The 25,916-nt window shown below is 44.0% G+C and overlaps 6 protein-coding genes across 6 annotated transcripts; 4 read left to right on the top strand and 2 right to left on the bottom strand.

Moving 5' to 3' along the window:
* Positions 1–763: 763 nt before the first annotated feature.
* Positions 764–1,617, bottom strand: BCR41DRAFT_360206 (hypothetical protein). The gene has a single exon (XM_022025323.1). The coding sequence runs from the start codon at positions 1,467–1,469 to the stop codon at positions 1,191–1,193; it is 279 nt and encodes a 92-aa protein (XP_021877881.1). The 5' UTR covers positions 1,470–1,617; the 3' UTR covers positions 764–1,190.
* A 7,276-nt stretch (positions 1,618–8,893) lies between these two features.
* On the top strand, positions 8,894–12,613 carry BCR41DRAFT_340271 (GNAT acetyltransferase 2-domain-containing protein; the record flags this gene model as incomplete). Its single annotated transcript, XM_022022188.1, has 4 exons — positions 8,894–9,430; positions 9,567–11,260; positions 11,374–11,947; positions 12,086–12,613. Exons 1-4 carry the CDS (start codon positions 8,936–8,938, stop codon positions 12,611–12,613), a joined length of 3,291 nt encoding a protein of 1,096 aa, XP_021877880.1. The 5' UTR covers positions 8,894–8,935.
* A 1,560-nt stretch (positions 12,614–14,173) lies between these two features.
* BCR41DRAFT_424814 (major facilitator superfamily domain-containing protein) lies at positions 14,174–16,399 on the top strand. The gene is made up of 5 exons (XM_022030493.1): positions 14,174–14,548; positions 14,683–14,767; positions 14,901–15,232; positions 15,340–15,646; positions 15,748–16,399. The coding sequence occupies exons 1-5, from the start codon at positions 14,341–14,343 to the stop codon at positions 16,301–16,303; spliced, it is 1,488 nt and encodes a 495-aa protein (XP_021877879.1). The 5' UTR covers positions 14,174–14,340; the 3' UTR covers positions 16,304–16,399.
* Positions 16,400–16,893: 494 nt separating this feature from the next.
* On the top strand, positions 16,894–19,500 carry BCR41DRAFT_161081 (major facilitator superfamily domain-containing protein). The gene is made up of 8 exons (XM_022019657.1): positions 16,894–17,140; positions 17,263–17,358; positions 17,510–17,532; positions 17,691–17,825; positions 18,031–18,054; positions 18,220–18,665; positions 18,782–19,140; positions 19,243–19,500. The coding sequence occupies exons 1-8, from the start codon at positions 16,975–16,977 to the stop codon at positions 19,434–19,436; spliced, it is 1,443 nt and encodes a 480-aa protein (XP_021877878.1). The 5' UTR covers positions 16,894–16,974; the 3' UTR covers positions 19,437–19,500.
* A 152-nt stretch (positions 19,501–19,652) lies between these two features.
* On the bottom strand, positions 19,653–21,035 carry BCR41DRAFT_310938 (translation elongation factor; the record flags this gene model as incomplete). The annotated part of the gene is made up of 1 exon (XM_022021009.1): positions 19,653–21,035. One exon carries the CDS (start codon positions 21,033–21,035, stop codon positions 19,653–19,655), a length of 1,383 nt encoding a protein of 460 aa, XP_021877877.1.
* Positions 21,036–22,629: 1,594 nt separating this feature from the next.
* BCR41DRAFT_360197 (hypothetical protein) lies at positions 22,630–25,900 on the top strand. Its single transcript, XM_022025322.1, has 4 exons — positions 22,630–24,252; positions 24,356–24,595; positions 24,695–24,781; positions 24,879–25,900. The coding sequence occupies exons 1-4, from the start codon at positions 22,737–22,739 to the stop codon at positions 25,799–25,801; spliced, it is 2,766 nt and encodes a 921-aa protein (XP_021877876.1). The 5' UTR covers positions 22,630–22,736; the 3' UTR covers positions 25,802–25,900.
* Positions 25,901–25,916: the final 16 nt, after the last annotated feature.

Genomic DNA, 25,916 nt, shown 5'->3' with positions numbered 1-25,916 from the left:
TCTCAGTGATGTTGTTCACAGTGCGATATAGAGACGGGAATTACAACACAGCTGTCATTTTTGTCTGCGTGGTATGTGATACACAATGTGGTCGCAGTTACTGTCGGAAGAGAAGGAAAAGCTTAGTACCATTATCTTTGGAAGCTAATTAACAACTTACTTATACGGTCATTCTCTGTATCTTGGGTGGGGAAGTAGTTGATCACTCTGCTGATCCTGTTTGAAATTAATAGATTGATCCAACAAAGAGTTGCGCTGACGATGACTTTGATCGCTCAGTATTCGTTTTCCATTGTCTTGACGCAGCTGCATTGGATTTCTTATTCTGCACACACACCCATGTCTGCAATTCTTGAATACTATGATCCACACTTGAGTGATAGCATCACTTTCAGTCGAGAGTCACGACACATTAATGCATTTCCCCCATCTGCAACTAGTACTCATCATTCACGACTGTCGTTGAGACGAGGGACATCATATGGTACGATGGTCAATTCGCCTTTTGATGCCGTCCAAGAACTAGACGAAGAACAGGATGGTGAAGATGAGGATCAGGATGTTTTCATCAAAGTCGATATTGACCGTAATAAGAGTATGACTTCGCGGCAAGGATTAGGAAGTGCAACTGGTATTGATGGTAGCAGTAGCAATAGCAGTAGGAATAGCGCTAGTGGTAGTGGCCGTAGGGCCAGCCAGGAGGCTAACAGAGGATATAGCGGCCTTCGTGATGAATATAGTATCGTTAGGAGCCAATACAACGACGATGATGGCAATGATGAGGCTGAAGAAAATGATGAAGAGCAGGATATGGCAACACTCTTAGCATTTCAGGATGCTCGGAGGCAACAAGTACTTGCATTTTCACCTACCGCTTCCTCAGCTGTTATACCTGCACGATCCATACTATCCTCTCCACAAGCACTGCCAGTTGATTCAAGCAGCCTCAGTCGTCATCGAATGCCATTGTCGTGGGCATACCAAGGACGACAAAGTGGTGGCAGCGGCATTGGCGGCTCATATGCGTCGTCATACGATATGCGGATAGCGGCCGCAAATGCATCAAGCTCTGCAACAGCAGCTGCAGGAGGGCTTACTATTGGTTATACACCACGGAAACGGTTAATGAGATCAAACATGGGCCCGAACGGAACTGGACGTAGGACTTGGACTGGCGGACATAACATCATTTACTCAGGCATCTTTGTGGAAGACTCAGATGAAGATGAAATCGAACAAAGTGGACAAACAGATGGAGGGAAAGCAGATGCATCAACGATGCTGGAAGATGATGAGGAGGAGGACCAAAGAAAGCATTTAGAACTTGATGATACCATCAAAGTTGAAGTCAATATTATTGAAGGAAAGACATTGGATGAAACTGCAGAAATTGAAGAGCAGCCTAGCAGTGAAAATGTGCGCATTGCAGTTGAACAAGGAACGATAGTAACAGCTATTGCTACGGTCATGAAGGATCAAGAAATAAGCCCTATAGATCTGGATAGAACAGATATAACAGTAGCAGTAGTAGCCCTAGAGGAGAATGACCTCAAGGCAAGCCGCTCTCAGCCACAAGCACAGTCTCAGGAGGCGATATGTGAGCCCCAGACGCCAGACACTATGATTGATGTCGCTGCTACAGGTATGTAATAATACGCCGCTTTACATCTATCCATGTTTAATAAAACTTCAAGACTAAATGAAATGCCTTCCTTTTCTCCATGTGTCTGGCTCTTATTTCATGTTAGTAGAAGCAAAGGCAAGCAATACGTTTGAAGGAATAGAAGAAGATCATGAGGATATAAAACATCACCCACATGTACTCTCAACTCTAAAGCTTCACTTATCTTCGCATAAAGATATAACTGCTGTGATGTGCGAAGAGGATAATTGTTCAGAACATCAATTTCAAGAAGGTCCCGCTGCTGAGCTAGAGGCAATCCTTGGTCCTGAATTTCATAGCGGAAACATTATAAATCTGGACATCAAAGAGAATTCCACAGTTGCTGTGGAACGGACAGGAGATGGAATCAACCCTGAATTTATAACGTATCCGATTGAAGGACCAGTGAATGAAATTCATGGAATCGTGATCCCAGATTGCATCGAGACAACACTATCACCACTACCATTACTACCGCAAACACCAAGCAGTATAATTGAGACCAAAATTGAGGATTTAGAGCCTGAGTTGAAAAAGGGGGGAGATGAGCATGATCATGGGCAAAGAGACAGCCGTTATCATAAAGAAGGCCTTGATTGTAAAGAAGTTGAGAAGATTGAGCAGGTTGAGCAGACTGAGCAGGAACCTAGTGAGGGAATTGGTAGTACTCTAAATATCCTTCTGCCAGAGGTCGATCCAGATAATTCGCGCCGCCAAGAGTCCGATGCCGTCATGGGAGAAGAGCAGCAGAGTGATAAGGACAAAGAAAACCGTATCCACGAACGGACCAAACAGATTATGGTGGAAAAGGGTGATAATAATGAGATCATACGCCCAGCTGTCAGCGACAGCAATGTCATCGGAGATGTAGTCGTTTTTGATTCTTCTTCGAATACAGCCACAACCATCATTACAGGACCAAGACGAAGACCTCACCCAACAATCCCAGGGCAGTGGATAGAAATAGACGACATGAGACCACCGGAAGGGGTGATTACCTGGGGGATCGTAGACGACATCCCTCCATCCCTTCAGGATGATATACCCATCGAACCAAATCCTGGACCTGCTGTATATATTCCTCCACAACGCACAGCCATTGTGGAGCCGCCAAGGCCCATTGCGGTAACCACGCCTGAGCAGGTCGTCATCCCTCCAGCATACCCAATAGTACAGACACCCGAGCCAATGTCAGGAATATTTCAACCTCAGCCCCATATCCTGCCACAGCCACGGGTAATCCAACGGCCACCACTCCCCATGGTCTATACACCGCCATCACGGCCCATTATCGCTCCTCCTCCTCAACGTATGCTACCGCTGCCACCCATGACCCAGCAACGACCAGTAGTGGTGGCTCCGCCTCAACAACCTATCATTCAGCCAGCTCCCCAGATGATCGCATCTCAGCCACAGATCGTAGCCTCAGCCGCTCCAATTGGGCCCATGGTTTCGACAACGCAACCGGCGTATGGTACCTATGAGACCATTGTTCCAGGAGCACCACAGGGGGTGGGAATGAGAGGACCATCCGGAAGTGCGGCACCGGTGACTCAGAGATACTCTGTTGCTTCTATATATGATGACGATGTCTACTCTGTGGCATCCATATATGACCATCGTAGCGTTGCATCTATTCATGAACTTGAAGGGCATGCTACTGGGATGGTCATGCCCGCAACGGCATTGGGTATTGGAGCTGGGGCTGCAGTTGGCACGATGGCAGCAGCAGCAGTAGAGCAGCAGCAGCCGTGGCTGAGAAGTACCCAGCCGCTTCCAGAGAATGCATACAGTCATCAGTTTTCAAGTCGGCCATTAACCTCAGGAGCACATGCGTTTATACAAGAGCCCAGTGTAGAAATGCAAGCGAGACATCTTCAGCGAGCACAAGAGGCACGAGATGTTTTTACAGAAGGCAAATCTGATATCCATATGCATTTATATGACAGCGCTTCGAACCTTCCAGAATATCAGGCAGAAGATATGGGTGAATACTCACGTCGTATCATCTCTGCCTCAACTAACGCTATTGACACCGTCATTATGATGGAACGATCAAACATGGATGTGGATGAACACGACCTGCGAGCCTCAGCGGCAGCAAGGCACGCCGCGTTCCCTTCTGACTCTGCCAACACCGAAGTATCATATCAAGAATTACAACTCCAAGGGGGCATGCCTGTAATGTCACCATTGCAAGAGATGTCGCTCGAGACATATTATGATACCACTAAGTCGCAAATGAAGGTACGAGAACAACAAGGACAGCTGCTTTCAGAAATGGCGCAACAGCTGAAAAAGAGACAACTGCGGATCCAACAGATGGAAAGAGAGGATGATGAGTTACGGGAGCAACAGCGAGTACAGGAGAGGGAGAGCCAGCGAGTGACCATTGAGATGCAAAAAAATGAGGTAAAGCAGGAGCAAGTCCAGCATACTCATCCAGAGGAACAGCAGCCGCCACGACCAGAGACAGAAGAGAAAGAATTATGTAAACTACCCTCGCCCTCGATGTCGGGTCGAATAGCCACTCTTCCCTCAACAACAACGCTTCCAATATCTGGCTCGCTCCTAATGTCTCCACCTCGTACGCTGCTTGAGCACCAGCAGCAGCTCCAGCAGCAGCCGCAGCCGCAACCTCCACCAACACTTAACTTCCCAAAGCCACCACTGAGTCCACCTCCAGTACGCCTTTTGGCAACTAGAGGACTAAAAATAGGCCCATCATCCTCACAAACACGAACAGCCTCCGCACTATCGAGCCAGCGGAATCGAGTACATGCAAAAAATGGTGTCGATAGCAACATTACTCGCAAGGACAGCGTTGATAGTCACCTTGATCTTGTTATTTTGTCAACTTCAGCTCGAAATGCAGAAAATATCATGCTACAGGACAGGAGCCAAACAAGCAATCCAATCACGACTGAAGCCCAGGAAATTCTCGTAGGCAAAGAAGATGCAGCCAAAGCCACCTTTCGAGTGCGATCACTTATCACGGAATCAGTCTTCTCGACTAGCGCTATCAGCATCAACACTGCAACTACCGCAAGTACCACTAGGGATGCTGCCGAAAAGTTACCATCACCAGATCCCCGCATGAAGGTGAAGGATACAATTGCCGTCTCAACTGCAAGCAGTAGCCCTGGACAAAGAATAGGGATGGCCGCTACATCTAAGAAAAGCAAACGAAAACAAGATATTCCTCCATCGAGTCGCCATCATCTGCATCCTTTGCTTTTACAGGAAGGAATTATGGCATGCTGGAATAATGAATTTGGTACAGCATTGAACATATTCAAAGAGTATGAAGGCGCATATCCAAGATGGAGCCTTGCAGCAGCGGAGGTAATTTTGTACGAGATAAAAGAAACGCGCTTTTCTTTACTGTTGACTTTAATATTTACACTTATTGTCTTTATTTTGACAATAATCGATAGGTTCATATTGTCCGGCAGTTGATCAGCGGCCAGCTCTCTGAAGCCGATTCAGAGCTCATGGATGCACTTCAGCTTTCCGAGAAGGTTGCATCTCGTGTATTGGATAGACGGCAGGAATTTGTAAGTCCACATGGTTTTTATCATTAGCTTATTGTATACGACGCAATATGAATTGTATCTTCCTTATTTCTAATGATGCATTGTCTATGTCTTCTACAGGATGCGAGCTTTATGGCCTACAAATCTGTCTGCAGTACTGATGCTACGCTGGCTACAGCTAATGACAACTCGCTTCGGCAAAACTACAAATGGGACTGTGAGATGACATTCTACGACACGTTATTATATCGTGGAGTTCTCCAGCTGACCTCAGCCTCCGATACAAAGGGTACATTCTCGGATATCAAGGGAGGACTGCAGCTTAGGCGCGCCTGGAAGGGCTATTTACGAATCAAACAAGAGATGGAGATGGCTAAAGAGAAGTGGCAAAAGCTCTCAACCCTTGTTCAGGCAAAGATAGAGCAGGAGCACAAAACACAAAAGATGATGACTGGTGAAGAGGATGTGGGTAACAATGATGAGATTGATCTGCCGATAACCAAGGCATCCCGTCCAACTCGCTTATCAAAAACTCAGACTATGCCTATCCCAATCCCCACTGCTACCAAGACCCAAGGCCTCACAGCGTCTCCAAGCAGCAAGAAAAGCGCACCGCTGTCGACATCACATACATCGGATGGCGGCTCGCGTTGGTCATTATTCGGGAAAAGAAGTAGCTGGAACCAGTCCGCGGCGTCACTGTCGTCATCCCCTCCCGTGGATAACAGTAGTTTTGATCTGCTTCATGACGGAGAGCGTCTACCAGGTTCTAGATTTTTGGCTTCAAGCCCTTCTACAGCCAAAGGTTTGGCTAGTCTCCTTCGGGATCAGACTAAAGCCGTAGAAGAGATTAAGACCGCTGTCAAAGTGCTTGAAGATGTTGAAGATTACATGCATTATGGCATTGGGTTATTCTATTTTATTGTATCTATCGTTCCCAAATCTCTATTACCGGCATTGAGGACGATTGGCTTGCAAGCAAACCATGAGCAAGCAATCAAGAACTTGGAACTCGTCTCATCTAACAAAAACGGCCGAGCACCCTTCGCAGCATTGTTCTTGTTGATCAACTACTTGTTCTTACCCAGAGGAATGAATGACCCATGTATCTCGCTTGGAAGAGCAGGAGAGATTGTAGAAGAATCCCTTAAGACTTGCCCGTATGTCACCTCCACCACTCCTTTTTTATTTTTATTTTTTAAGCAAAATCTAATATAATCTTTTCTAAACTCTCTGTATTGGCATAGTAACGGTTCAAGCTACCTTTTGATGGCCTGCCACCATGCCCGCAAGACAGGCAACATTATCCCTGCCGCATTGAACCATATCACTCGTGGTATCCAAACCTGTGAAGCTGCAGGCATCCCATCGATCAATTATCGGTTTGAGTTAGGACTGACGTTCTTCGTTAATCAAGAGTTTGGCAAAGCAGCCGATATTTTCGAGATCCTTTGGAGACGATTCATTGCAACCATCAGCGATGGTAGCACAGAAAATACAGCAGGTGGGGGACTAGGGCGTAGAACGAAGGGAAGAAGCCAGGGCATGAGCCAAGCGACCAGGACTGACACTTCGTCTGGGGTTATTAATTTCGGTCTCGGCCATGCCGCTGGACCCGGACCTGGAAGAGGATTTACGCCTGAAGAAGACGAAGAAGAGGATGACTTTGAGCTGGCGCCATTCTGCGGACTGTGCTTAATTGCCAGTAAAACAATTATTCGACAAGGCCAGGATGGGTACTTTGGATATGGTCGTGATGGGTTTGGTCATCACATCAGCTCTAGCGACAAAAATAGTATGAGTGCTGGTAATGGGGATGGGGGAAGCAGTAGCACTATGATGTCTTCCTCTTCTGGATTGTTCTTCGATAGCACAGTGTCTGGGTCAACTATGCCCCTTCATCTCTCGAGGCCTGGGCCAGATTTCGACTTACTGATGGCAGCTCAAGAAGTGCTGATCGTCATGTCTGGAGCCGACCAGCTTTCATCAAGACAACCTGAAGGAGCTGAAAATAGTACACCAATAGCAAGTATAAGATCTAGAAGTGGAAGCATTGGTGCTGATGCTGACGCTGGCCTCAGTGGAAATACTATTTTGGAACATTCAAAGGCAGGATCGACTCATTCGACGGCCTCTTCCCATCTCCTGTCTTCACCAGTACCCACTCAAGCTGGCAAGGTAATGCGCATATAGGCTTACACAAATGATAACAATGGCCACTACCATAACGAGAAATTCAGATTCATGAACTAAAACTTTTTTTAACACGCTTTTATAGCTCAATAGATTCAATAAGTTTGCCTGGAACCAATGCCAGAAAAGTCTACAGCGTGGACGCATTTCGCCCTTCCTACCTCTAGTGATCCTATATCTCCGTAGGGACCTTGCATACATGAAGCCTGTCCTGCTGCGAAAATATCGCACGCTTCTGGAGACAATTTGGAAGGTGAGTATACTCTAATGCGTTGCAAGCTGAATAGTCTTCAAGCTCAGCCTGCTAACTATCAACTCCTTTTTTCCCGCAGTCTGCGCAGCATACAGCCGATGCTGATACACAAGCGATCTACCTTCTGTTGAGTGCTGTCGTACATCGCCAATTGCTCCCTGATGATGCGACATTTGCATACACGGCGTTAACAGATTGCTTGTTGCTCGAGTCGGCAATCGAGAGCGAAATGTGGGTTGTCCCTCACTGTCACTACGAGGTATACTTCTCATTTTATTAACAAACAGTACTTATACATTATCATTACATCTGCTGATTTTTTTTTTTTCTTTTTCTTTAAGCTGGGAGAGCTCCTTTACAAGAGACTTCATTTGTCGCAGGCAGCATTGGAGCAGTTCCAATGGATTGTCAAAGGCCCTGGGAAGGAGGCTCGTCCTGCCAGTATATTTTATGCTGCATCTCCGACATCTGCTTCGAACCCAAGGCTTTCCGTCTTCGGAGGTGGTTTCCCCTCTGATATTGTCACTAACATTGTTGAGAGTGCTGCTGCTCAAGCCGCTACTCACTCGAACCAACCCTCGACATCATCAAACCATCGACTCAGTCAACTATTCTCCTCCAATCATGCTCGTGCTGCCTCAGTGACAAATCCACCCAACCCAATGACTTTTTATAACTCTAGATACAAGAAGTTTGAATTTTCTCAAGCGCTTAGGCACAGAAGTTCCATTTGTGTGGAGCAAATCCAAAAAGAGATTGAAGACGGTAGTGCAAGTGGTCCAAGTAGCAGTGTGCTCGTAAATCGACGGACATCCGTGTCAACGGCTAATGAGCAGAAACAACAACAAAGCGCCACCTCAATGGATGAGGAGGCACATGGAGATACTTCCCGGAAGCGTCATTCTTCTCAGGCCGTGGAACCAACGGATGATGGTACGGATACAGGTAGTAAATCAGCAAGAGTTTCAACTGGACAGTCTCTGCAACAGCATGGATGGGGTAGCAGCAATACAATGCCCAATATTCTATCTGATGCGCAGAGGAAGAGAGGTAGTCAGCAATGGGGCTTTGGGAAGCAGGTGCTTAAATCAAATAAATCGACCAGCGGAGCCAAATAGAAGATAGATTGTAATAAAACGAGGCTTTTTGTGCTGCGCCGCTGTATCGTAGGACTGCTAAATAAAGCCACCTTATATTTTGCTTGTTTTGATTTTTTTTTTTTTTTTTTTTTTTTTTGCTTGTACAAACCCTTGGCCCACCTCATTTCCATAACCCTCATTCTTGACAACCATGGTGAAGAAGGTTATTGACTCACGCATTCATACGCTCATCAAGAACGGGGTGCAGTCTAAGCACCGCTCCTTCTTTGTTATTATCGGCGACAAGGGCAAGGACCAGGTTGTGAACCTTCATTGGCTGTTGTCACAGGCACAGGTCACAGCTAGACCTTCTGTTCTGTGGTGCTATAAGAAGGACCTGGGCTTCAGCTCCCACCGCAAGAAACGAGAGGCTAAGATTAAGCGCGATGTTAAGCGGGGTATCCGTGAAGTCAATGAAGAGGATCCGTTTGAGCTCTTTATCTCTGTGACAAACATTCGATACACCTACTACAAAGAAACACAAAAGATTCTCGGAAACACCTACGGCATGTGCGTCTTACAGGATTTCGAGGCATTAACTCCCAATTTGTTGGCAAGAACAATTGAGACAGTTGAAGGCGGTGGAATCATTGTGCTTCTGTTGAAGAGCATGTCATCATTGAAGCAGCTTTATACCATGACCATGGTAAGTGAATACTCTGTCTCTACAGCTAATACTACCGAAGCAGGTCAAATGAGGATAAAGATCCTTTGTAATATCCGGCATGGCAATGACGATTGACATTAAAACGATATACTTGTTTTCTTGGGAATCGTATTAGGATGTACATTCAAGATATCGCACAGAATCACATCATGATGTAGTGGCACGCTTCAATGAACGCTTTATCCTCTCGCTTGGAACATGCCCTTCGTGCTTAGTAGTCGACGATGAGCTCAATGTACTTCCTATCTCTCTGGGCAAGAATGTCAAACCTTTGCCAATCAAAACTGGCGAAGATGCTCTAACAGATGAACAGAAAGATTTGATCAAGATCAAAGAGAGCGTTCAGGACCAGCAACCCATGGGCGCACTTGTCGGCACAGCAAAGACAAAGGATCAGGCAATTGCTGTAATGAAATTTATAGAAGCTATCGCAGAGAAAACGCTCCGATCCACTGTTACTCTAACTGCTTCTCGCGGTCGTGGTAAATCGGCTGCTCTTGGAATTGCAATGGCCTCTGCTATTGCCTATGGATACTCCAATATCTTTGTCACTTCGCCAAGCCCTGAAAATTTAAAGACACTGTTCGAGTTTGTTTTCAAAGGATTCGATGCACTTGGGTATGAGGAGCATATGGACTATGATATCATCCAGTCCACTAACCCAGAGTTCAACAATGCCATCGTCCGCGTCAATGTCTTCAAGCGTGATCATCGTCAGACTATTCAGTACATTCAACCACAGGATGCGCATACTTTGGGACAAGCTGAGTTGGTTGTTATTGATGAAGCTGCCGCTATCCCACTGCCTTTGGTCAAGGCGCTTTTAGGACCCTACCTAGTCTTTATGGCCTCTACCATCAACGGCTATGAGGGCACTGGACGGTCTCTGTCATTAAAGCTGATCCAGCAGCTTCGTGAGCAATCACGCGGATTTGTTGGTAAAGAACTGAATGCTTCCGAGTTGGCTAAGAGCAAGGCAACAGGATCTGCTACGGGTGCAAGGACGTTAAGAGAGATCGAGTTGAAAGAGCCTATTCGTTATGCACCAGAAGATCCAACGGAGAAATGGCTTAATAAGCTTCTTTGCTTGGACGCTACCATTGTGCAAAAGAATATCTCAGGTTGTCCCGCCAAAGAGGAATGTCAGCTATTCTACGTTAATCGCGACACCTTGTTCTCCTATCATCCTGTTTCGGAGACATTTTTGCAGCGTATGATGGCCCTCTACGTCGCTAGTCACTACAAGAATACCCCAAACGACTTACAGCTGCTCAGCGACGCACCTTCACATCATCTTTTTGTGCTTTTACCGCCTGTCAAGGAAGGCGATCGCTCATTGCCCGATCCTCTGTGTGTACTTCAGGTCTGTTTGGAAGGAGAGATTTCCAAGCAGACTGTACTCAACAGCTTGAGTCGAGGTGTTCGTGCGGCAGGCGATTTGATCCCTTGGTTAATTTCACAACAATTCCAGGATGATGACTTTGCTTCTCTTTCTGGGGCCCGTGTCGTTCGCATTGCAACCCACCCTGATTATGTTAAGATGGGGTATGGATCTAGAGCGCTTGAGCTACTTTCTCAGTTCTACGAAGGACAATTCTCAATGCTTTCTGAGGATGACGAAGAAAAGCCAGAGTATAGAATGAACCATGTCGACGACAGTGAACTTGAGGGAGTCACTTTGATGACAGATGATATTAAGATTCGAGATCCCAAGAAGATGCCTCCCCTCCTTCTTAAATTGAGTGAAAAAAGGGCAGAGAAACTCCACTGGCTTGGTGTCTCTTATGGCTTGACCGCTCCTCTTCACAAGTAAGTGATTTGTTGATACCTTATATCTGTGTCTACTTTTTTTTTTTTTTTTTTTTTTTTGAGGTAGAGGAAACTAAAAGATCATGAATAACTCATATGGATTTAAACCCTAGATTTTGGTCGAAAGCAGGGTATGTCCCTGTCTATCTTCGTCAAACACCTAACGAGTTGACAGGAGAGCATACTTGTGTGATGCTTCGTACACTTGAGAGCTCTCAGACACAAACACAATGTGATCCCATGTGGCTTTCCTTATTTGCCAAGGATTTCCATCACCGTTTCCAAAGCTTACTTTCATTCCAATTCCGCTCTTTCCCTGCCACATTGGCACTCTCGATTCTGGAGTCTGCCCGCGCCGCTAAGGCACAAAACGAACAGCAAGATGAGCAGGTGGACGAGGAGAAAGACAATAACAAGGACACAACAGATAGATTGATCAAGAGTTTACGTGATGGTCAAGTTACCAGAGAATTGGTTGATCTGTTGTTCTCGGCGTATGACTTGAAGCGCCTAGAAAGTTATGCAAACCAGCTGCTGGATTACCATGTTATCTTGGACTTATTGCCTCAGATTGCTAGTATCTGGTTCGACGGCCGTGTTCAGAATGCTGGGTTCAAGCTCACTAACATTCAGGCTGCGCTCTTGTTAGCTCTGGGCTTGCAACGCAAGACCGTTGATGATTTTGAGGTAATGCCTTCTTTTATTTATTTATTTTTATTACTATTATTTTGACTGCATTCGGCTGGCAAGTGAAGTAACATGATTGACTAGTTGTTTCTAAACTGTTTATATTTTTCTTGACCTGATTTACTTCAAATTTAACAGAAGGAAATTGGACTTTCAGTATCACAGTTACTCGCCTTCTTTATTAAGATGATCCGCAAATTCTCTGATCTGTTCAAAGAGCAGAAAACACTTGCGTACACTACAGAGATTAACAATTCACGCGCTAATGCTTCAGCGCAGTTGAAGATCAAGGATGTCAACAGTAAAAAGCGAGATGTGACTAGGGAAGAAGAGTGGGATCCTAATACGGAGGATCTAGATGATGAGCTCGGTAAGGAAGGGCGCGAACGTTTGCGTGAGCTCCAGAAAGCAGCGCTAGGCGATGTGGAGAAGATATATGCAATTGCTAATGACAGCTCCATGGACTGGTCAGCAGCGGAGGCACAGATTGATAAAAAGGGTAAATCCACTGTAGTATCAGTCAAGAATCCTGAGTCGACCAAGAAGAGAAACTTGGTGATGGGTGGAACGGCTAAGGACGTAATGGATAAGGAGGCCAAAGAATTTGTTCGTGGTAAGGCATCAAGACGTGATGGTGGGAAATCTGCCAAGAAGCGCAAGATTTAAAAAAAAAAAAAAAAAAAAAAAAAAAAAATTAGACCAAAGCAACAAGTGTAGTTTTACTCATCAGCTAGTCTATAGTTGGCTCCTTTTTTAATTGTTTAATTGTATTAGTCTTTGAACCTCTTACTTTTATTACTTCTTTCATTCATAAACACATCTGCATTGACATTGTAAAATCTGATGGTGCTTCTATATAACTGAGAACAGCAGCACCGAACTTTGAGTCGGTGGTGCTAAGTGGTGGTACTGGTGTCAATGAATCCAAGCAACACTACATATACATTGGCATCTGCATATGACTGGACTTAACTGCGCAGTGAGCGTTTTCCCAAGATCGCATTAAGAAAAGTGATTGGCTAATGACCGTTGTAAAGTTACAAAGCATATCAAGCGGGTCTGGACGCGTGCAGAGCCACATCAATTCCCAGGACGAGCAGATGTCGTGGTATGAGATGATAGTAACTGTTAATCATATTTTGATGCCTATCGAGACTACTTAAATCTGTCTGCTTGAGAGAATGGCATTTTCGTTGACCAATAGACAAGCTCTAACAAACACTTCTCAAAAAGGAATACTTCACAGATCTGACCCTAACAAATGAATACAACAGCTCTGAAAGCATTCCTCTAATGGACCAATGAAAGAGGTCTTTTACAGAGGCTAATTCTCTGTATTTTATAATAAGCGGGGAATAGGGGTTTTCACTACCAAGGAGCAGGGGATCAAAAACATTACCTGTAATACTTAACAGTTGGTGAAACCTTGGCTGTCAACCTTCTTTTGTTTACTCCCTAACCTGAAGCTCTTTGAGAGTTGTATCGCCCGTATCGTTTGACTCTCAATAAATAATGTATGGATTATTGACTAAAAAGGACTATTCCTTAAATATTAAGAATTGATGAGAACTGATTAGGTGATTGGGACATTGCCAGTCAGTTTTCTTTTATCAAGAACTGTGGTCTCTTTTTTTTTCAGGGCACCGAATACCACAAGGCATCAGGAACCAAAATAGAAGATATAAGAGTAGGCGAAACAAGAGAAACACATCTGGACACAGGGCTGGCCTTCTCCGTATCTTTGAATCCTGAATCTAACATGGAGTAAGAGCAACTACATGTACATGCTATGACTATCAGAGAGAAGAGAGAGTCTCCGATGGCTGTGTGGAATGTGTCATATGAAATGGCGATATTCTTACAGGCGCCATTTCCCCCAATCGGACTTCATCCACCAGCCCGCTGCAAAAGCATGCTCTCTTTTTTACCCACAATCATATAGGATTGATATGGAAAATTAGACTCATATTCATCACATCATGCTCATAATAAAAATTTACAGTAATCTGTCTTCTTTGACTTTGGGGGTTTTTTTTATGATTTCGAATGAAATCGCCGTTGGGCCTTCTATAGCCATATACATGATCGAGATGATTAAGCTTGTGCTTCCCAAACTAGCGCCTCTTCTGATCTACTAAGTGCGCCCCGTGTCATTCAGTGCGTACGACGATGAATGTATAAAACCAAAGATCGGACAGTCAAACTTTCGTCGCCATATCACTGGGAGAATATTTTTATTACTTCTTCTCCACTCTCTTCTCCTTTGTCTTCTCCACTCTCTTCTCCTTTGCCTTCTCCCATCTTTCGTGCAGCTCCTCTTGCTTTTACCCCTACCATAATACATATACCCATCTCTCAACAGCAGGACATTGGAGCACGGATTTAATCGTACCATGAGTACTATTGACAACAAAACACCCCAATATGCTTCGGAGAAGCAGGAGATCGCCGACGTTGCCGACGCTGAGCGTGCCTATAGCGTCACGTCTGATGAAATTGACCCTATTGCCGTTAGTAAACTAAGAAGAAAAATTGATTGGCATTTAATCCCATTGATCTCAGTGCTATACCTTTGCTCATTTTTGGATCGTGTCAATATCGGTGAGGCTTTCACTCTTTTTTTTTTTTTTTTTTTTTTGGTAGGTTAATAAAAATGATTATCTTCTATCAGCTAAATAAATAAACCTTTTTTTTTTTTTTTTTTTTTTTTTTTTTTTTTTGAATAAATTCAACAGGAAATGCAAAGGTGGCTGGTCTGGAAGACGATGTTGCCCTTACTCCAAGTGAGTACAACTGGGCCCTTTCTATCTTCTTCATTGGGTAAGGAAGAAAGAAAAAAAAAAAAGCAACTGCATAAGGGAGAAAATAGACATGCGACTTGATCCTTTGGACTTTCTTGTTACTAGAGTTTTTTTTCCCACTAACAACGTTTCACAAAACAAACAAAAAATAGATATGTCCTTTTTGAAATTCCCTCAAACATTTTGCTCAAGAAGATGGGGCCAAGAAAATGGATTACGATTGTGATGATTGCATGGGGAACTATCATGATGGCCATGGCTGCTGTCACGAATGCAGCTGGATTACTTGCAGCTCGTTTCTTCCTTGGGTTGGCTGAATCAGGACTCTTCCCAGGCTCGGTTTACTTGATTTCACTCTGGTACACTCGTTCGGAACAAGCCCTTCGTAATGGATTGTTCTTCAGTACAGCGACTATGGCAGGTGCCTTTGGGGGTGTCTTGGCTTATGGAATTGCGCAAATGGATGGTATTCAGGGTCTTCATGGTAATGTCTGTAAATCAGGAAAGCAAACAAGAACGGCAAGGAACAAGCGAGATTTGAAGCAATTTATTTTTTGTCTAACAGGGTTTTTATGTGTAAATTTCAAATAGGATGGCAATGGATTTTCATTCTGGAAGGTTTGCCTACAGTTCTGCTGACAATTGTTGTGTTCTTCTACCTGCCTGATTTCCCTGCCACGGCCTATTTTTTGAACAATACTGAGAAGGAGCTGGCTGTTAAGCGTCTGGTCATCGATGCAGGTCCAGCTACTCAGACTGAGTTCTCGTGGAAACAGTTCCGCGCAGTGTTCATTGACTGGAAAGTGTATATGCATATGATTACCTACATCCTCAATGCAACGCCTCTCTACTCTCTCTCCCTCTTCTTCCCATCCATTGTCCAAGGTTTTAAGTTTAGGTAAGTTTGTTTTGCTATACATTTCTTTTTGTTGAAAGATAAAAAAAAAAAAAAATGTTCAACAGCCTATACTAAGACTTTACAAACCTTTTTCTTATTAGCCCTTTGACAACACAGGCTATGACAGCTCCCGCATATATCATTGCCTGCCTCTTTACAATCATCTGCGCCTTTTCATCAGATCGTTTCCGCGAGCGTGGCTTGCATTATTCTCTTCCTACTTTCCTCGGTTGCCTTGGATATATTCTTTTGATCATTACAAAGGATTCATCGACAATCGTTCGTTATGTGAGCTTGACTATTACTGCAATTGGTGTCTTCTCATCTGTGCCCCCAATGCTGTCTTGGTTCACAACCAACATCGGAGGCCATACAAAGCGTGGAGTTGCTACGGCCGCTATTATTTCGTTTGGAAACATCGGAGGAGCTATTGGAGGACAAATCTACAGGGCCCCGGATGCTAAAAATGGGTTTGTCCGCGGACATACCATCTGTGCTTGCATGATGGGGATTTCTGGAGTCTTGATCTTGGTAATGAAGTACTTTTTGCAACGTGAGAACAAACGTCGCGCCAATCTGACCCCCGAAGAGTATGCAAGAGAAGCTGAGGGCGAAGACCTGTGTGACAACCACCCTGGCTTTACTTATTATACGTAAAAAAAAAGAGAAAGAGAGAGGACACTATCTTTCCGATATAATTCTGTACATAGCTTTCAAGCACCTTTTTTTTTTTTAGTAAATGATATACGTAACAAATAAACTACCTGCATTGTTACTTTGAGGATGCAGATCTATGAGCATTGCTTAATCAGCAAGCAGTACATTTTCTTTTCTTTCAGTTGAAATATACATGTGCATAAGTACATGCTGTGCATGTGGATAGAAAAGTAAAGCATCAATTCCAGTATGCAACTATGCAGGTGTCCTTTGAATAGTGGCTAAAAAAAAAAAAAATTGCTCCGATTTCCTCACAGCTGAACCCTTGAATAGATCGTTTACAATCGTTTACAAAAATAATTGTAGGAGGTGATCTCATGAGCCTCCTGCTTCGAAGCCAGTGTCTATATTTTATTAAGATATATATTTTTTTAAACATATTTATTTCGTTTCGTCTTCTTTCTTTGGTATTCTCCTCCCTCCATCTCCCCAGTCCTCAACTTCACTCCCCTCCAAACCATTGGCCCGCACAAAACATGGAGATCAGCACATCCCTCAATGACAAAAGAGAAGGCGCTAGCCCTCCTGCACATCAACAACAGCAACAATGTAATCAAAGTAGTAACATCGATAAGGAGCCGAAATATTTTATACCTAGTGTTATAGAAGAAATGAAAGACGTAGAGGACGCTCATCTTGATCAGGAAACGATGTCTGATGACTGCTTTGATCACGATTCAAAAGAAGTACGGAGAGTACGATGGAAGGTCGATCGACGTCTTATACCATTGCTAGGACTTCTTTACTTGTGTTCATATTTGGATCGATCCAACATTGGTATTGTGAAACATCAATTTTTTTTTATTATTATTATTATTATTATTTTTATATTAATGATGAACCGCCTTCTTTTCTTGTCTCTACTATTTTTCTACTTGTTCAACATTATGGACGGACAGGCAATGCGAAAGTAGCCCATCTTGATAAGGACTTAAACCTCGAACCAGGCGTTTATAACGTTGCACTCAGTGTTTTTTACGTCGGCTATATTTTGGGTAACAACTTTTTTTTTTTTTTTTTTTTTTTTTCATATGTTAGTATGGACTGTAGCATGTTTGAGCAGCTCAAACTCTTATACATCTTATACATATTATCATCTGTGTTATCCACCTCACCCCTAAACTTTGACCTTGTTTTTGTTTTAAGGTGATGTTCCTGCCAACGTTGCAGTAAGTTTTTTATCTTTTATTGAGCATAGAAGATACTCTTTAAATAGCGAAGGAGTGAACAAGGCTTGCTTATTGAAATATATCTATTTTCTCTTTGTCTTTGTCTTTTTCTTTTTCTTTTTCTTTTTCTTCTTCCTCTTCCTTACGGAATAATTTAGCTAAAGAAAATAGGGCCAAGAATATGGGTTTTCATGGTGATGACCGCCTGGGGCGTTGTGTCGATGTGTATGGCAGCGATCACTGATGGAGCAGGGCTGATTGCTACGCGCTTCTTCCTTGGATTGGCAGAATCGGTAATATTTTTTGTTTAAAACCGTTTATGGACATGGATTGTTTGGTTTGGTGTTGTTGTTTATTATGCGTATTATGCGGAATGTTACTCACTTGTCAAAAAGGGGAATTTTTTGGCATGTGTGTAAGATGTACGCGTGTTTCATTTTTAGCGTCATCTCAACTTTCTAACCTTTTTTTTTTTTTTTTTTTTTTTACCATATGCAGGGATTTGCACCGGCTCCTGTGTATGTAAGTAGATTCCAGATATCCCTTGAAGCATGCATCAATAAGCTTTTTCAATGCACACTTACGTATCGCTTACTCTCCACTCTCTCTTTACTTATTTATTTATTTATATATATATATATATTTATATATTTTAAAAAAAAAAAAAAAAAAAAAAAAAAAAAAAAGCTCATCTCTCTATGGTACCGCAGATGCGAGCACGCGCTCAGAATCGGCATCTACTTCTCAGCTGCGACAATTGCAGGAGCGTTTGGTGGACTGATCGCTTACGCAATTGCACAACTCCATACGGCGGGGGGATTGAAGGCATGGCAATGGATCTTTATTTTAGAAGGTCTGCCTACTATCCTTTGTGCTTTGTTAGCATTGTGGCTCCTACCAGGTCTCCCTGAAAATTCTCGCTTGTTAACTCCTGAAGAAAAGGCCTTGACAATCCAAAGATTAAAGCTCGACGCTGGTCCTGCCACGGACACTGCCTTCTCCTGGAAGCAACTCTGGGCAGCCTTTAAAGATTGGAAGATTTATGCGCATACGTTGCTTTTGCTGCTCCATAATGTTGCTTTTGCTTCTGTGGGCTTGTTTGTCCCATCCATTACCATGGGTTTCGGATATGAGTAAAGATCCTTCCTTAACTGGTTTTTCTTTTTCTTTTCTTCTATTTTTTTTGTTATCGTTTATTCTCTCTTTAATAACAATCCATTCTTCTTTTTTTTTTTAAATCTTAACAAAGCCATGTGACGACTCAGATCATGACCGCGCCAGTTTTCGTGGTCGCATGTGTGGCTACCCTTCTGTTTGCAATTTCATCTGATCGACTTCAAGAACGAGGTTTTCATGTCTTTGCAACAACTTTTCTCATGGCGGCGGGATTTGTTCTTCTGATCCTTACAAGCCATTCCTCGACCATAGTGCGATATGTCAGTCTTGTTATCTGTGCTTGTGGAGTGTATGCTGCAATTCCTCTTCATCTATGCTGGCCAAGTGGCAATTTTGGTGGCCATACCAAAAAGGGCGTCGCCATTGGTTTCATCATCGCCGTGTCACAAGTCGGGGGTATCATTGGCGGGCAAATCTATCGTGAGGACGATGGTGAGTATTCCAATGACTTCCATGAATATTTTCTTTTTTTGTGAGTGGTGGATGATGCATGATTTAAACTAAAAAGTCCAATAACTCCTCTACCTCCAATAGCTCCCCTCTACGTCCGTGGACACACCATCAATGCCGTGCTCATGTTCATCAACTCTATCCTTATTCTTGGTTTGAAGTTTCTACTCAGGCGAGAGAACAAGCGACGGGATCAACTCACACCAGAGGAGTTCGAGAAGGAAAGTGATCAGAAGGATGCAACCGATGCTCATCCTGGCTATCGTTTCTACGAGTAAACCAGATCGATTTTGTAGAAGCAAATGATTACATCCATTTCAATAAAAATGACAATGTGTTATACATACCACAAAAGGTTGTCTTAGTCAAAAAATAAAAATATAAAAGTACTGATAAAAAATGCATTTATTCGTTCGTTCAATTTTAATACAAAACAACCATTTTGGATGGGCGATTTTTGAGAAGAGTGTGAAGTATCCTATGGAGCAAATTATTTACTTCTTGCCACCAGCCTTCTGGGCAGCCTTGGTGACCTTACCGCCCTTGCCATCAGTCTTCTCAACGGACTTGATGACACCGACAGCAACGGTCTGACGCATATCACGGACGGCGAAACGTCCAAGAGGGGGGTACTCCTGGAAAGTCTCAACGCAGAGAGGCTTGGAGGGAACCATCTTGACGATGGCAGCATCACCAGACTTGATGAACTTGGGGAACTCCTCGGTGGCCTTACCGGTACGGCGATCAATCTTCTCAAGAATCTCAGAGAACTTGCAGGCAATGTGGGCAGTGTGGCAGTCCAAAACGGGAGCATATCCGTTCGAGATCTGACCAGGGTGGTTCAAGACGATAACCTGAGCGTTGAAGGAAGCAGCCTCCTTGGCGGGGTCGTTCTTGGAGTCAGAGCAGACGTTACCACGGCGAATATCCTTGACAGAGACGTTCTTGACGTTGAATCCGACGTTGTCACCGGGAATACCCTCAGTGAGGACTTCGTGGTGCATTTCGACGGACTTGACTTCAGTGGTGACGTTGGTGGGAGCGAAGGTGACAACCATACCGGCCTTGATGATACCGGTCTCAACACGACCGACCGGCACTGTTCCGATACCGCCAATCTTGTAGACATCCTGGAGAGGAAGACGGAGGGGCTTGTCGGTGGGGCGAGCTGGGGGCTCGATGGCATCAATGGCATCCAAGAGAGTCCTACCCTTGACTTCACCACCCTTGGTCTCCTTGACCCATCCCTTGTACCAGGGCATGTTGACGGACTCCTCCAACATGTTGTCTCCGTGCCAGCCAGAAATGGGGACGAAGGCAACAGCCTTGGGGTTGTAACCGACCTTCTTGACGAAGGTGGAAACTTCCTTGACGATTTCCTCGAAACGCTCCTTGTTCCACTTGGTGGAGTCCATCTTGTTGATGGCAACAATGAGCTGCTTGACACCAAGGGTGAAGGCAAGGAGAGCGTGCTCACGGGTCTGACCTTCCTTGGAAATACCAGCCTCGAACTCACCAGTACCAGCAGCAATAATGAGAATGGCGCAGTCAGCCTGGGAGGTACCAGTAATCATGTTCTTGATGAAATCACGATGTCCGGGAGCGTCAATGACGGTGACGTAGTACTTGGGGGTCTCGAACTTCCAGAGGGCAATATCGATGGTAATACCACGCTCACGCTCAGCCTTGAGCTTGTCAAGAACCCAGGCGTACTTGAAAGAGCCCTTTCCGAGCTCAGCGGCCTCCTTCTCGAACTTCTCGATGGTACGCTTGTCGATACCACCGCACTTGTAGATCAAGTGACCAGTGGTGGTGGACTTGCCGGAATCGACGTGTCCAATAACGACGACGTTAACGTGAGTCTTTTCTTTACCCATACTAATGCAGAAATAAGAGAAAAAAAATTGAGGTTAGATATTCTATCCAATCAAGAGAGCATATGACCTGGGTAAGGTTTGCTTGAGAAAAAAAAATATTTTTGGGGGCACGGGAAGGGGCAAAACAGCGAAGAATCCAAAAAAGCAAAATTGGTATGTCCGAAGAAAAGAGAAAAAAAAAAAACTCAACAGAAAAAGCTGCTGCTGCTCCAAGCTTTAAAAATAGCACTAACGTAGAAACAAAACCCCAAGTCTTTTTTGATCGCTACAACCTCCAAGGACATAGGATACAAGAAAGATGGCCCTCTCAAATCTCATTTCTAAAGTGTGTATTTGCAGCAGCAAGCTCCTGTGAAACATACTAAAATGACAATAACGGTTTTTCATGAAGATAGCAGCAAAAAAGAGCAGATCGAAAGGGGATGGATGGATCAAGAAAATAGATGGATGGATGGATGGATGGATAAATAGACAGATAGATTCAAGGATGGGCAAAACATAGGTAGGTGAAGGTACACAAAAAATAAAATAGTGCGTACGACAACAAACAACATTAAATTCATCAGCTAATAGAACTTACTTGTCAGAACGAAAAGTTGAAGTGAAAGGGAAGAGGCACACGGCCGCATGCCCAAGGGGATATTTTATATGCATATGTGACTGTTGAATAATTTTTCTTTCTAAAGGCTTTTTGACCAATCATAATACACATGTCCAAAAAAGTTTTTTTTTTCATTGTTTTTGTGTCAAAACTGAGTCTCAATGTTCTTTTCTCTAGCTTAAAATGGCTCCGGCACCAACGCTCTTGGGCTTGAACTATTCGTTAGTGTGGGAGATTCAACTCGACATTTTCACACAGGCTTCTCTCACTTTCCATTTGTCTCTTTTTCAATGGTAGACTACAGTTTTGTGTGTTTCATTTGAACCAGCGCCATAGCGATTAGGCTAGACCTTTCTAGATGGAACAAAAAAGAAAAGAAATAGAATCTTCATTCTTCTGCAATACTGCGCCTTAAGCACATTCGACTTGCTCGAACTACTGCACCTCCAACTGATCAAGTAGCTGCGCCTGTAATGAGGATAGGTAAATAAACACAGCCTCATTCTTGTTAATGGGAATATACCTTGAAGTTTTAATCATTGGTATTTCTTTTATGCCTCCAATAACAGGTTCTCATTGACGCCGTTAATGTACTGTACACAGTATCGACTGTACATATACTTTGTTTGTCTGATCCGACAAATGAGCTCTTTGTGCAACCAAATGTCGGTGTTCTCCTTTTCCTTTTAACCCATGACGAAACATGTTTACAGATGGAATGGCCATAGCTGGATAGATGAAGGTTTGAAGCGCCATTGACTCTTTGAAGAGGAAGGACTTCAATCTTCGATTCAAATATCAGAAGACACGGGTGGTTCAAGAGAAGAAAACGCGATGTGTTTCCTCGACTACTACTATGAATGCAGAAAATAAAGTACACCAAGTTATAACTAAATGACTTTGAGAACGATGGACAATTCTGCGTCACGGGTAGCTGTCTGTGCTCAATTGCACTCCTTTTTTTTTTGTTTTTGACTGACCTTGTAAGTTAACCCCCCATTGTCTTGTCTTTAAGACCCTCGTATCGTTCCCGCCATTCCATTCGGACACTCTTTATTACATTCATTCACTTTCACTCTCATTGGAATCAACCCAATGCCATGGCTCTCTCCGAAGTCAAACCTCCTCCAAAACCAACACGAAGTCGTGCTTCTTCTAACCCTACTAAATCAATTCCTCCAAACAATGGAGTCATGATCAATGTACACATCCCACATTCACTCGCCACAAGGGCACCCGTTCCCATACCTCGTTCAGCTCAGAAAACAATTCTAGCAGAGACAGGAGGATACCTCAGTAGTATTCCTATAGCAACTGTATCAGCCGAATTGCAGCTGCCGAACGCAGAATCTAGGTCAGCTACAGGGCCAATTGAGAGACGAGCAGGAAACCCTCAGGGACCACCTGGCATTCCTCCAAAACCAACAAGTAGCCACAATAAATACACGAACCAAAGTATTGCCACTACAGCCAACAACAATAGCAAGAGTAATAACAATGGCTCAAGCTCTTCGTTCAATAAGCAGGAAGTCTCTTCACAGGCTTCAGAAGCACCAATGCCCCCCCCGAAACCTAAAAGGATATCGCTTGCACCCCAACCTAAAGCAAAACCTTTAAGTTTGCAGTCGGTCCCGCTCCTTTCAAAAACCGAAGCCCCTGCACGCTCGTCAACTTCTCTACCATCTATACCAACGCCGTCACATGTTGCACTATCATCATCGACAACAACAACATCATCATCTGCATCTCCATCAACGGCCCACAAAAAGATACCTAGCGCCAATCAATCTCAGGAGTCTGTCAAACCTAAATCTATCGCGGCGAACAATGCATTCGCGATCGCGTCACAAACACAAGTACAACCACTAACGCCACCAACCCCTCCCGCCAAAAAGCCTAGATCTCAAGAGTCCTCTTTGAATGCTCCTTTTAATCCTATAGAACCATTATCGACTTTGCAGCAGCAGCAATGGTTGCAGAGCCAAATGCGGGAGCAACCTTCGTCTCCACCCCCACATATGTCCAAGTCGCACCCCAATGTTGGTTCAGAGTCATTGGCTACACCAACTACATCTGAAAGACAATTTGATAGTGCAACAGGAACCAACCCAACATTGATCGGCGCACGATCGAGACTTAGATCTGTATCGGATGCCAAGGCATCTACATCCCTGACTATGGCGGTTTCACAATCAAGCAGATCACCAACAACACAAACCACATTATTTGATAATGATGGATTTGGGCTCTTGAATAACAAAGGATGTACTAGCGCTCCTCTAGTTTCACCAACCTACCTGCCTCCACATTCTGGAAGGAATGGCACATACCCATATGCGGATATAGTGGACGACGGATCCTCAGGAACAGCTGCATCAGAAAAGCTAGCTGCATCTTTACATAAAATACAAGCATTAGCCCAGGGACAGACAGAGCGCATGAAACAGATCAATTATGCAGAAAAGAAGGCAGATTTAGCTGAAGCTGTATATGAAAAAAGCTCACTTTGGCGAGCACGGGGGGCAGAATGGGGCGGGATTGCTAAAAAAGTATGGGAAGATCGTGGTGGCATGGGAGGCATTGCTGGGGGATTTGCAGACCGCTGGAAGCGACGAGGTAAGAGGACTAGGAACATGAAGATTTTATTTAGACATTAAGCTAGCATAATTCTAGCTTCTGGATTGTTTAACATTATATTGGCCTGCTTGTTAACTATTAGTCGATGGAGCCAATGATGGAACACCAGACTATCCTGGTCCTGGTCCAGCGGCGCAGATTTTCGGCATCCCATTAGAGGAAGCTGTTCGACTCTCAAAGATATCGGCATCCACAGGAGTACCAGCAGTTGTGACACGATGCATAGAGTATTTAGATGTCATGGGTGTTGAGGAGGTAGGACTCTATCGCGTGCCTGGAAGTACCTCGAACGTGGCTCGGCTCAAGACTATGTTCGATAGCGGTAAGGGTTTGGGATTGTTTTTTAAATGATGAGACATTGTATTACTTCATAAAAGGGGTAACTGGACGTTCATAAGTATGAGCTAAACTTTAATTGTAGGCCACGACTACGACTTTTTACAAAAGGGCAATCAGCCTCAGCATCCCCATGATGTTGCGACTTTGCTCAAGCTTTACCTACGTGAATGTAAGATAGATCATGGTTTATTTGTATTGATATGAGATGACTATAGATATCAAGAAAATTAACGCAGTATACGTTGCCAATATTTTGTTGTTTTAAGTGCCCTCTCCTATTATACCACTAGACGCAATGTCTGCCTTCAACAACATTGACTTTTCAGATCAGGACCAATCACGATCTATTGGAAAGCTGAGAGAGAACCTTCGCCTCTTACCTTTAGAAAACTATCTACTTATGGGAACACTCTGCCGTCACCTTTCTAATCTTGCGGACTATGATCATCATACCAAGATGAACATTTCAAACTTGGGTCTCATTTTTTGTCCGACCCTTCAGATTGGCTCTGTTCTTTTCAAACATCTGCTGGGAGGCGATGGCAATGAAGAAGAGCGTCGCAAATGTCTTTTAGCGGTTTGGGCTGATCTGGAGATACGACATGAAGAAATGGAGAATCTGGAAATGATCAAGAATTTTGAGATGGGGCTCCAGATTGGGAGAGACGAGGCTAGTGCTACTTCAGGTGCTGTTCTTCAGGAGGATAGGAAGAGTCAAGAGCTTGAGCGACAGAGTTGGGAACAAGTCGATCACAATCCTGTCGATTTGACTCAATCTTTGCCTCAGTCTCAACCTCCAGTTACCAGTCAACAACAATCTCACCAGAATCCTTCCGTACCTCGCTCTTCTAGTCATGACAGCTCTGGGTCGGGGTCTCGGATGGGAGGAGTTTTTGACTCTTTTATGCCAGCTCCAGTAGTAGAGTCAAGTGAGCCAATCATGGATCTTTACGACGAACTCATGACTAGAGAGCTGACTGAGGCTACCAATACACCGCTAATCGATCTGGACTTTAATGATAACAATGATTTACAGTCAATGCAAGAAGAAAATGTTAGTCAAGGTGATCAATGGCGGAGGCATGCTCGGGAGCCAGCCATTAATCGCCGCCAACGTTCTCCTAGCCCATTACCACTAGGTGTTACAAGACATGAAAGGTTTCCAGCCGTATCGATACGCAACTATTAAGCACAATTCATAAAAGTTGTCAAGAAAACTCTGCGATGGAAACATTCATTCTTGTTTTATTTATTAGTGTTTATTACTATTATAGTAGCGAGAAAGCGAGAAAGCGAGAAAGAAG

Source organism: Lobosporangium transversale (assembly GCF_002105155.1).
Source record: "Lobosporangium transversale strain NRRL 3116 chromosome Unknown BCR41scaffold_42, whole genome shotgun sequence".
Taxonomy (NCBI): Eukaryota; Fungi; Mortierellomycota; class Mortierellomycetes; order Mortierellales; family Mortierellaceae; genus Lobosporangium; species Lobosporangium transversale.
Note: the sequence above shows the minus strand (reverse complement) of the source record. Positions and strands in the feature narration are given on the sequence as shown.

Excerpts from the sequence above, each read along its gene's own strand:
- BCR41DRAFT_360206 (XM_022025323.1), bottom strand. The coding sequence starts at position 1,469 with ATGACCGTAGCAATAGCTGTTACTATCGTTCCTTGTTCAACTGCAATG.
- BCR41DRAFT_424814 (XM_022030493.1), top strand. The coding sequence starts at position 14,341 with ATGAGTACTATTGACAACAAAACACCCCAATATGCTTCGGAGAAGCAG. Across the intron at positions 14,549-14,682 it reads TTTGGATCGTGTCAATATCG|GAAATGCAAAGGTGGCTGGT; the intron begins GTGAGGCTTTCA and ends TAAATTCAACAG. Across the intron at positions 15,647-15,747 it reads GTCCAAGGTTTTAAGTTTAG|CCCTTTGACAACACAGGCTA; the intron begins GTAAGTTTGTTT and ends TTTTCTTATTAG.
- BCR41DRAFT_161081 (XM_022019657.1), top strand. The coding sequence starts at position 16,975 with ATGAAAGACGTAGAGGACGCTCATCTTGATCAGGAAACGATGTCTGAT. Across the intron at positions 17,533-17,690 it reads ATGTTCCTGCCAACGTTGCA|CTAAAGAAAATAGGGCCAAG; the intron begins GTAAGTTTTTTA and ends GGAATAATTTAG. Across the intron at positions 19,141-19,242 it reads AATCTATCGTGAGGACGATG|CTCCCCTCTACGTCCGTGGA; the intron begins GTGAGTATTCCA and ends TACCTCCAATAG.
- BCR41DRAFT_360197 (XM_022025322.1), top strand. The coding sequence starts at position 22,737 with ATGGCTCTCTCCGAAGTCAAACCTCCTCCAAAACCAACACGAAGTCGT. Across the intron at positions 24,253-24,355 it reads AGACCGCTGGAAGCGACGAG|TCGATGGAGCCAATGATGGA; the intron begins GTAAGAGGACTA and ends GTTAACTATTAG. Across the intron at positions 24,596-24,694 it reads CAAGACTATGTTCGATAGCG|GCCACGACTACGACTTTTTA; the intron begins GTAAGGGTTTGG and ends CTTTAATTGTAG.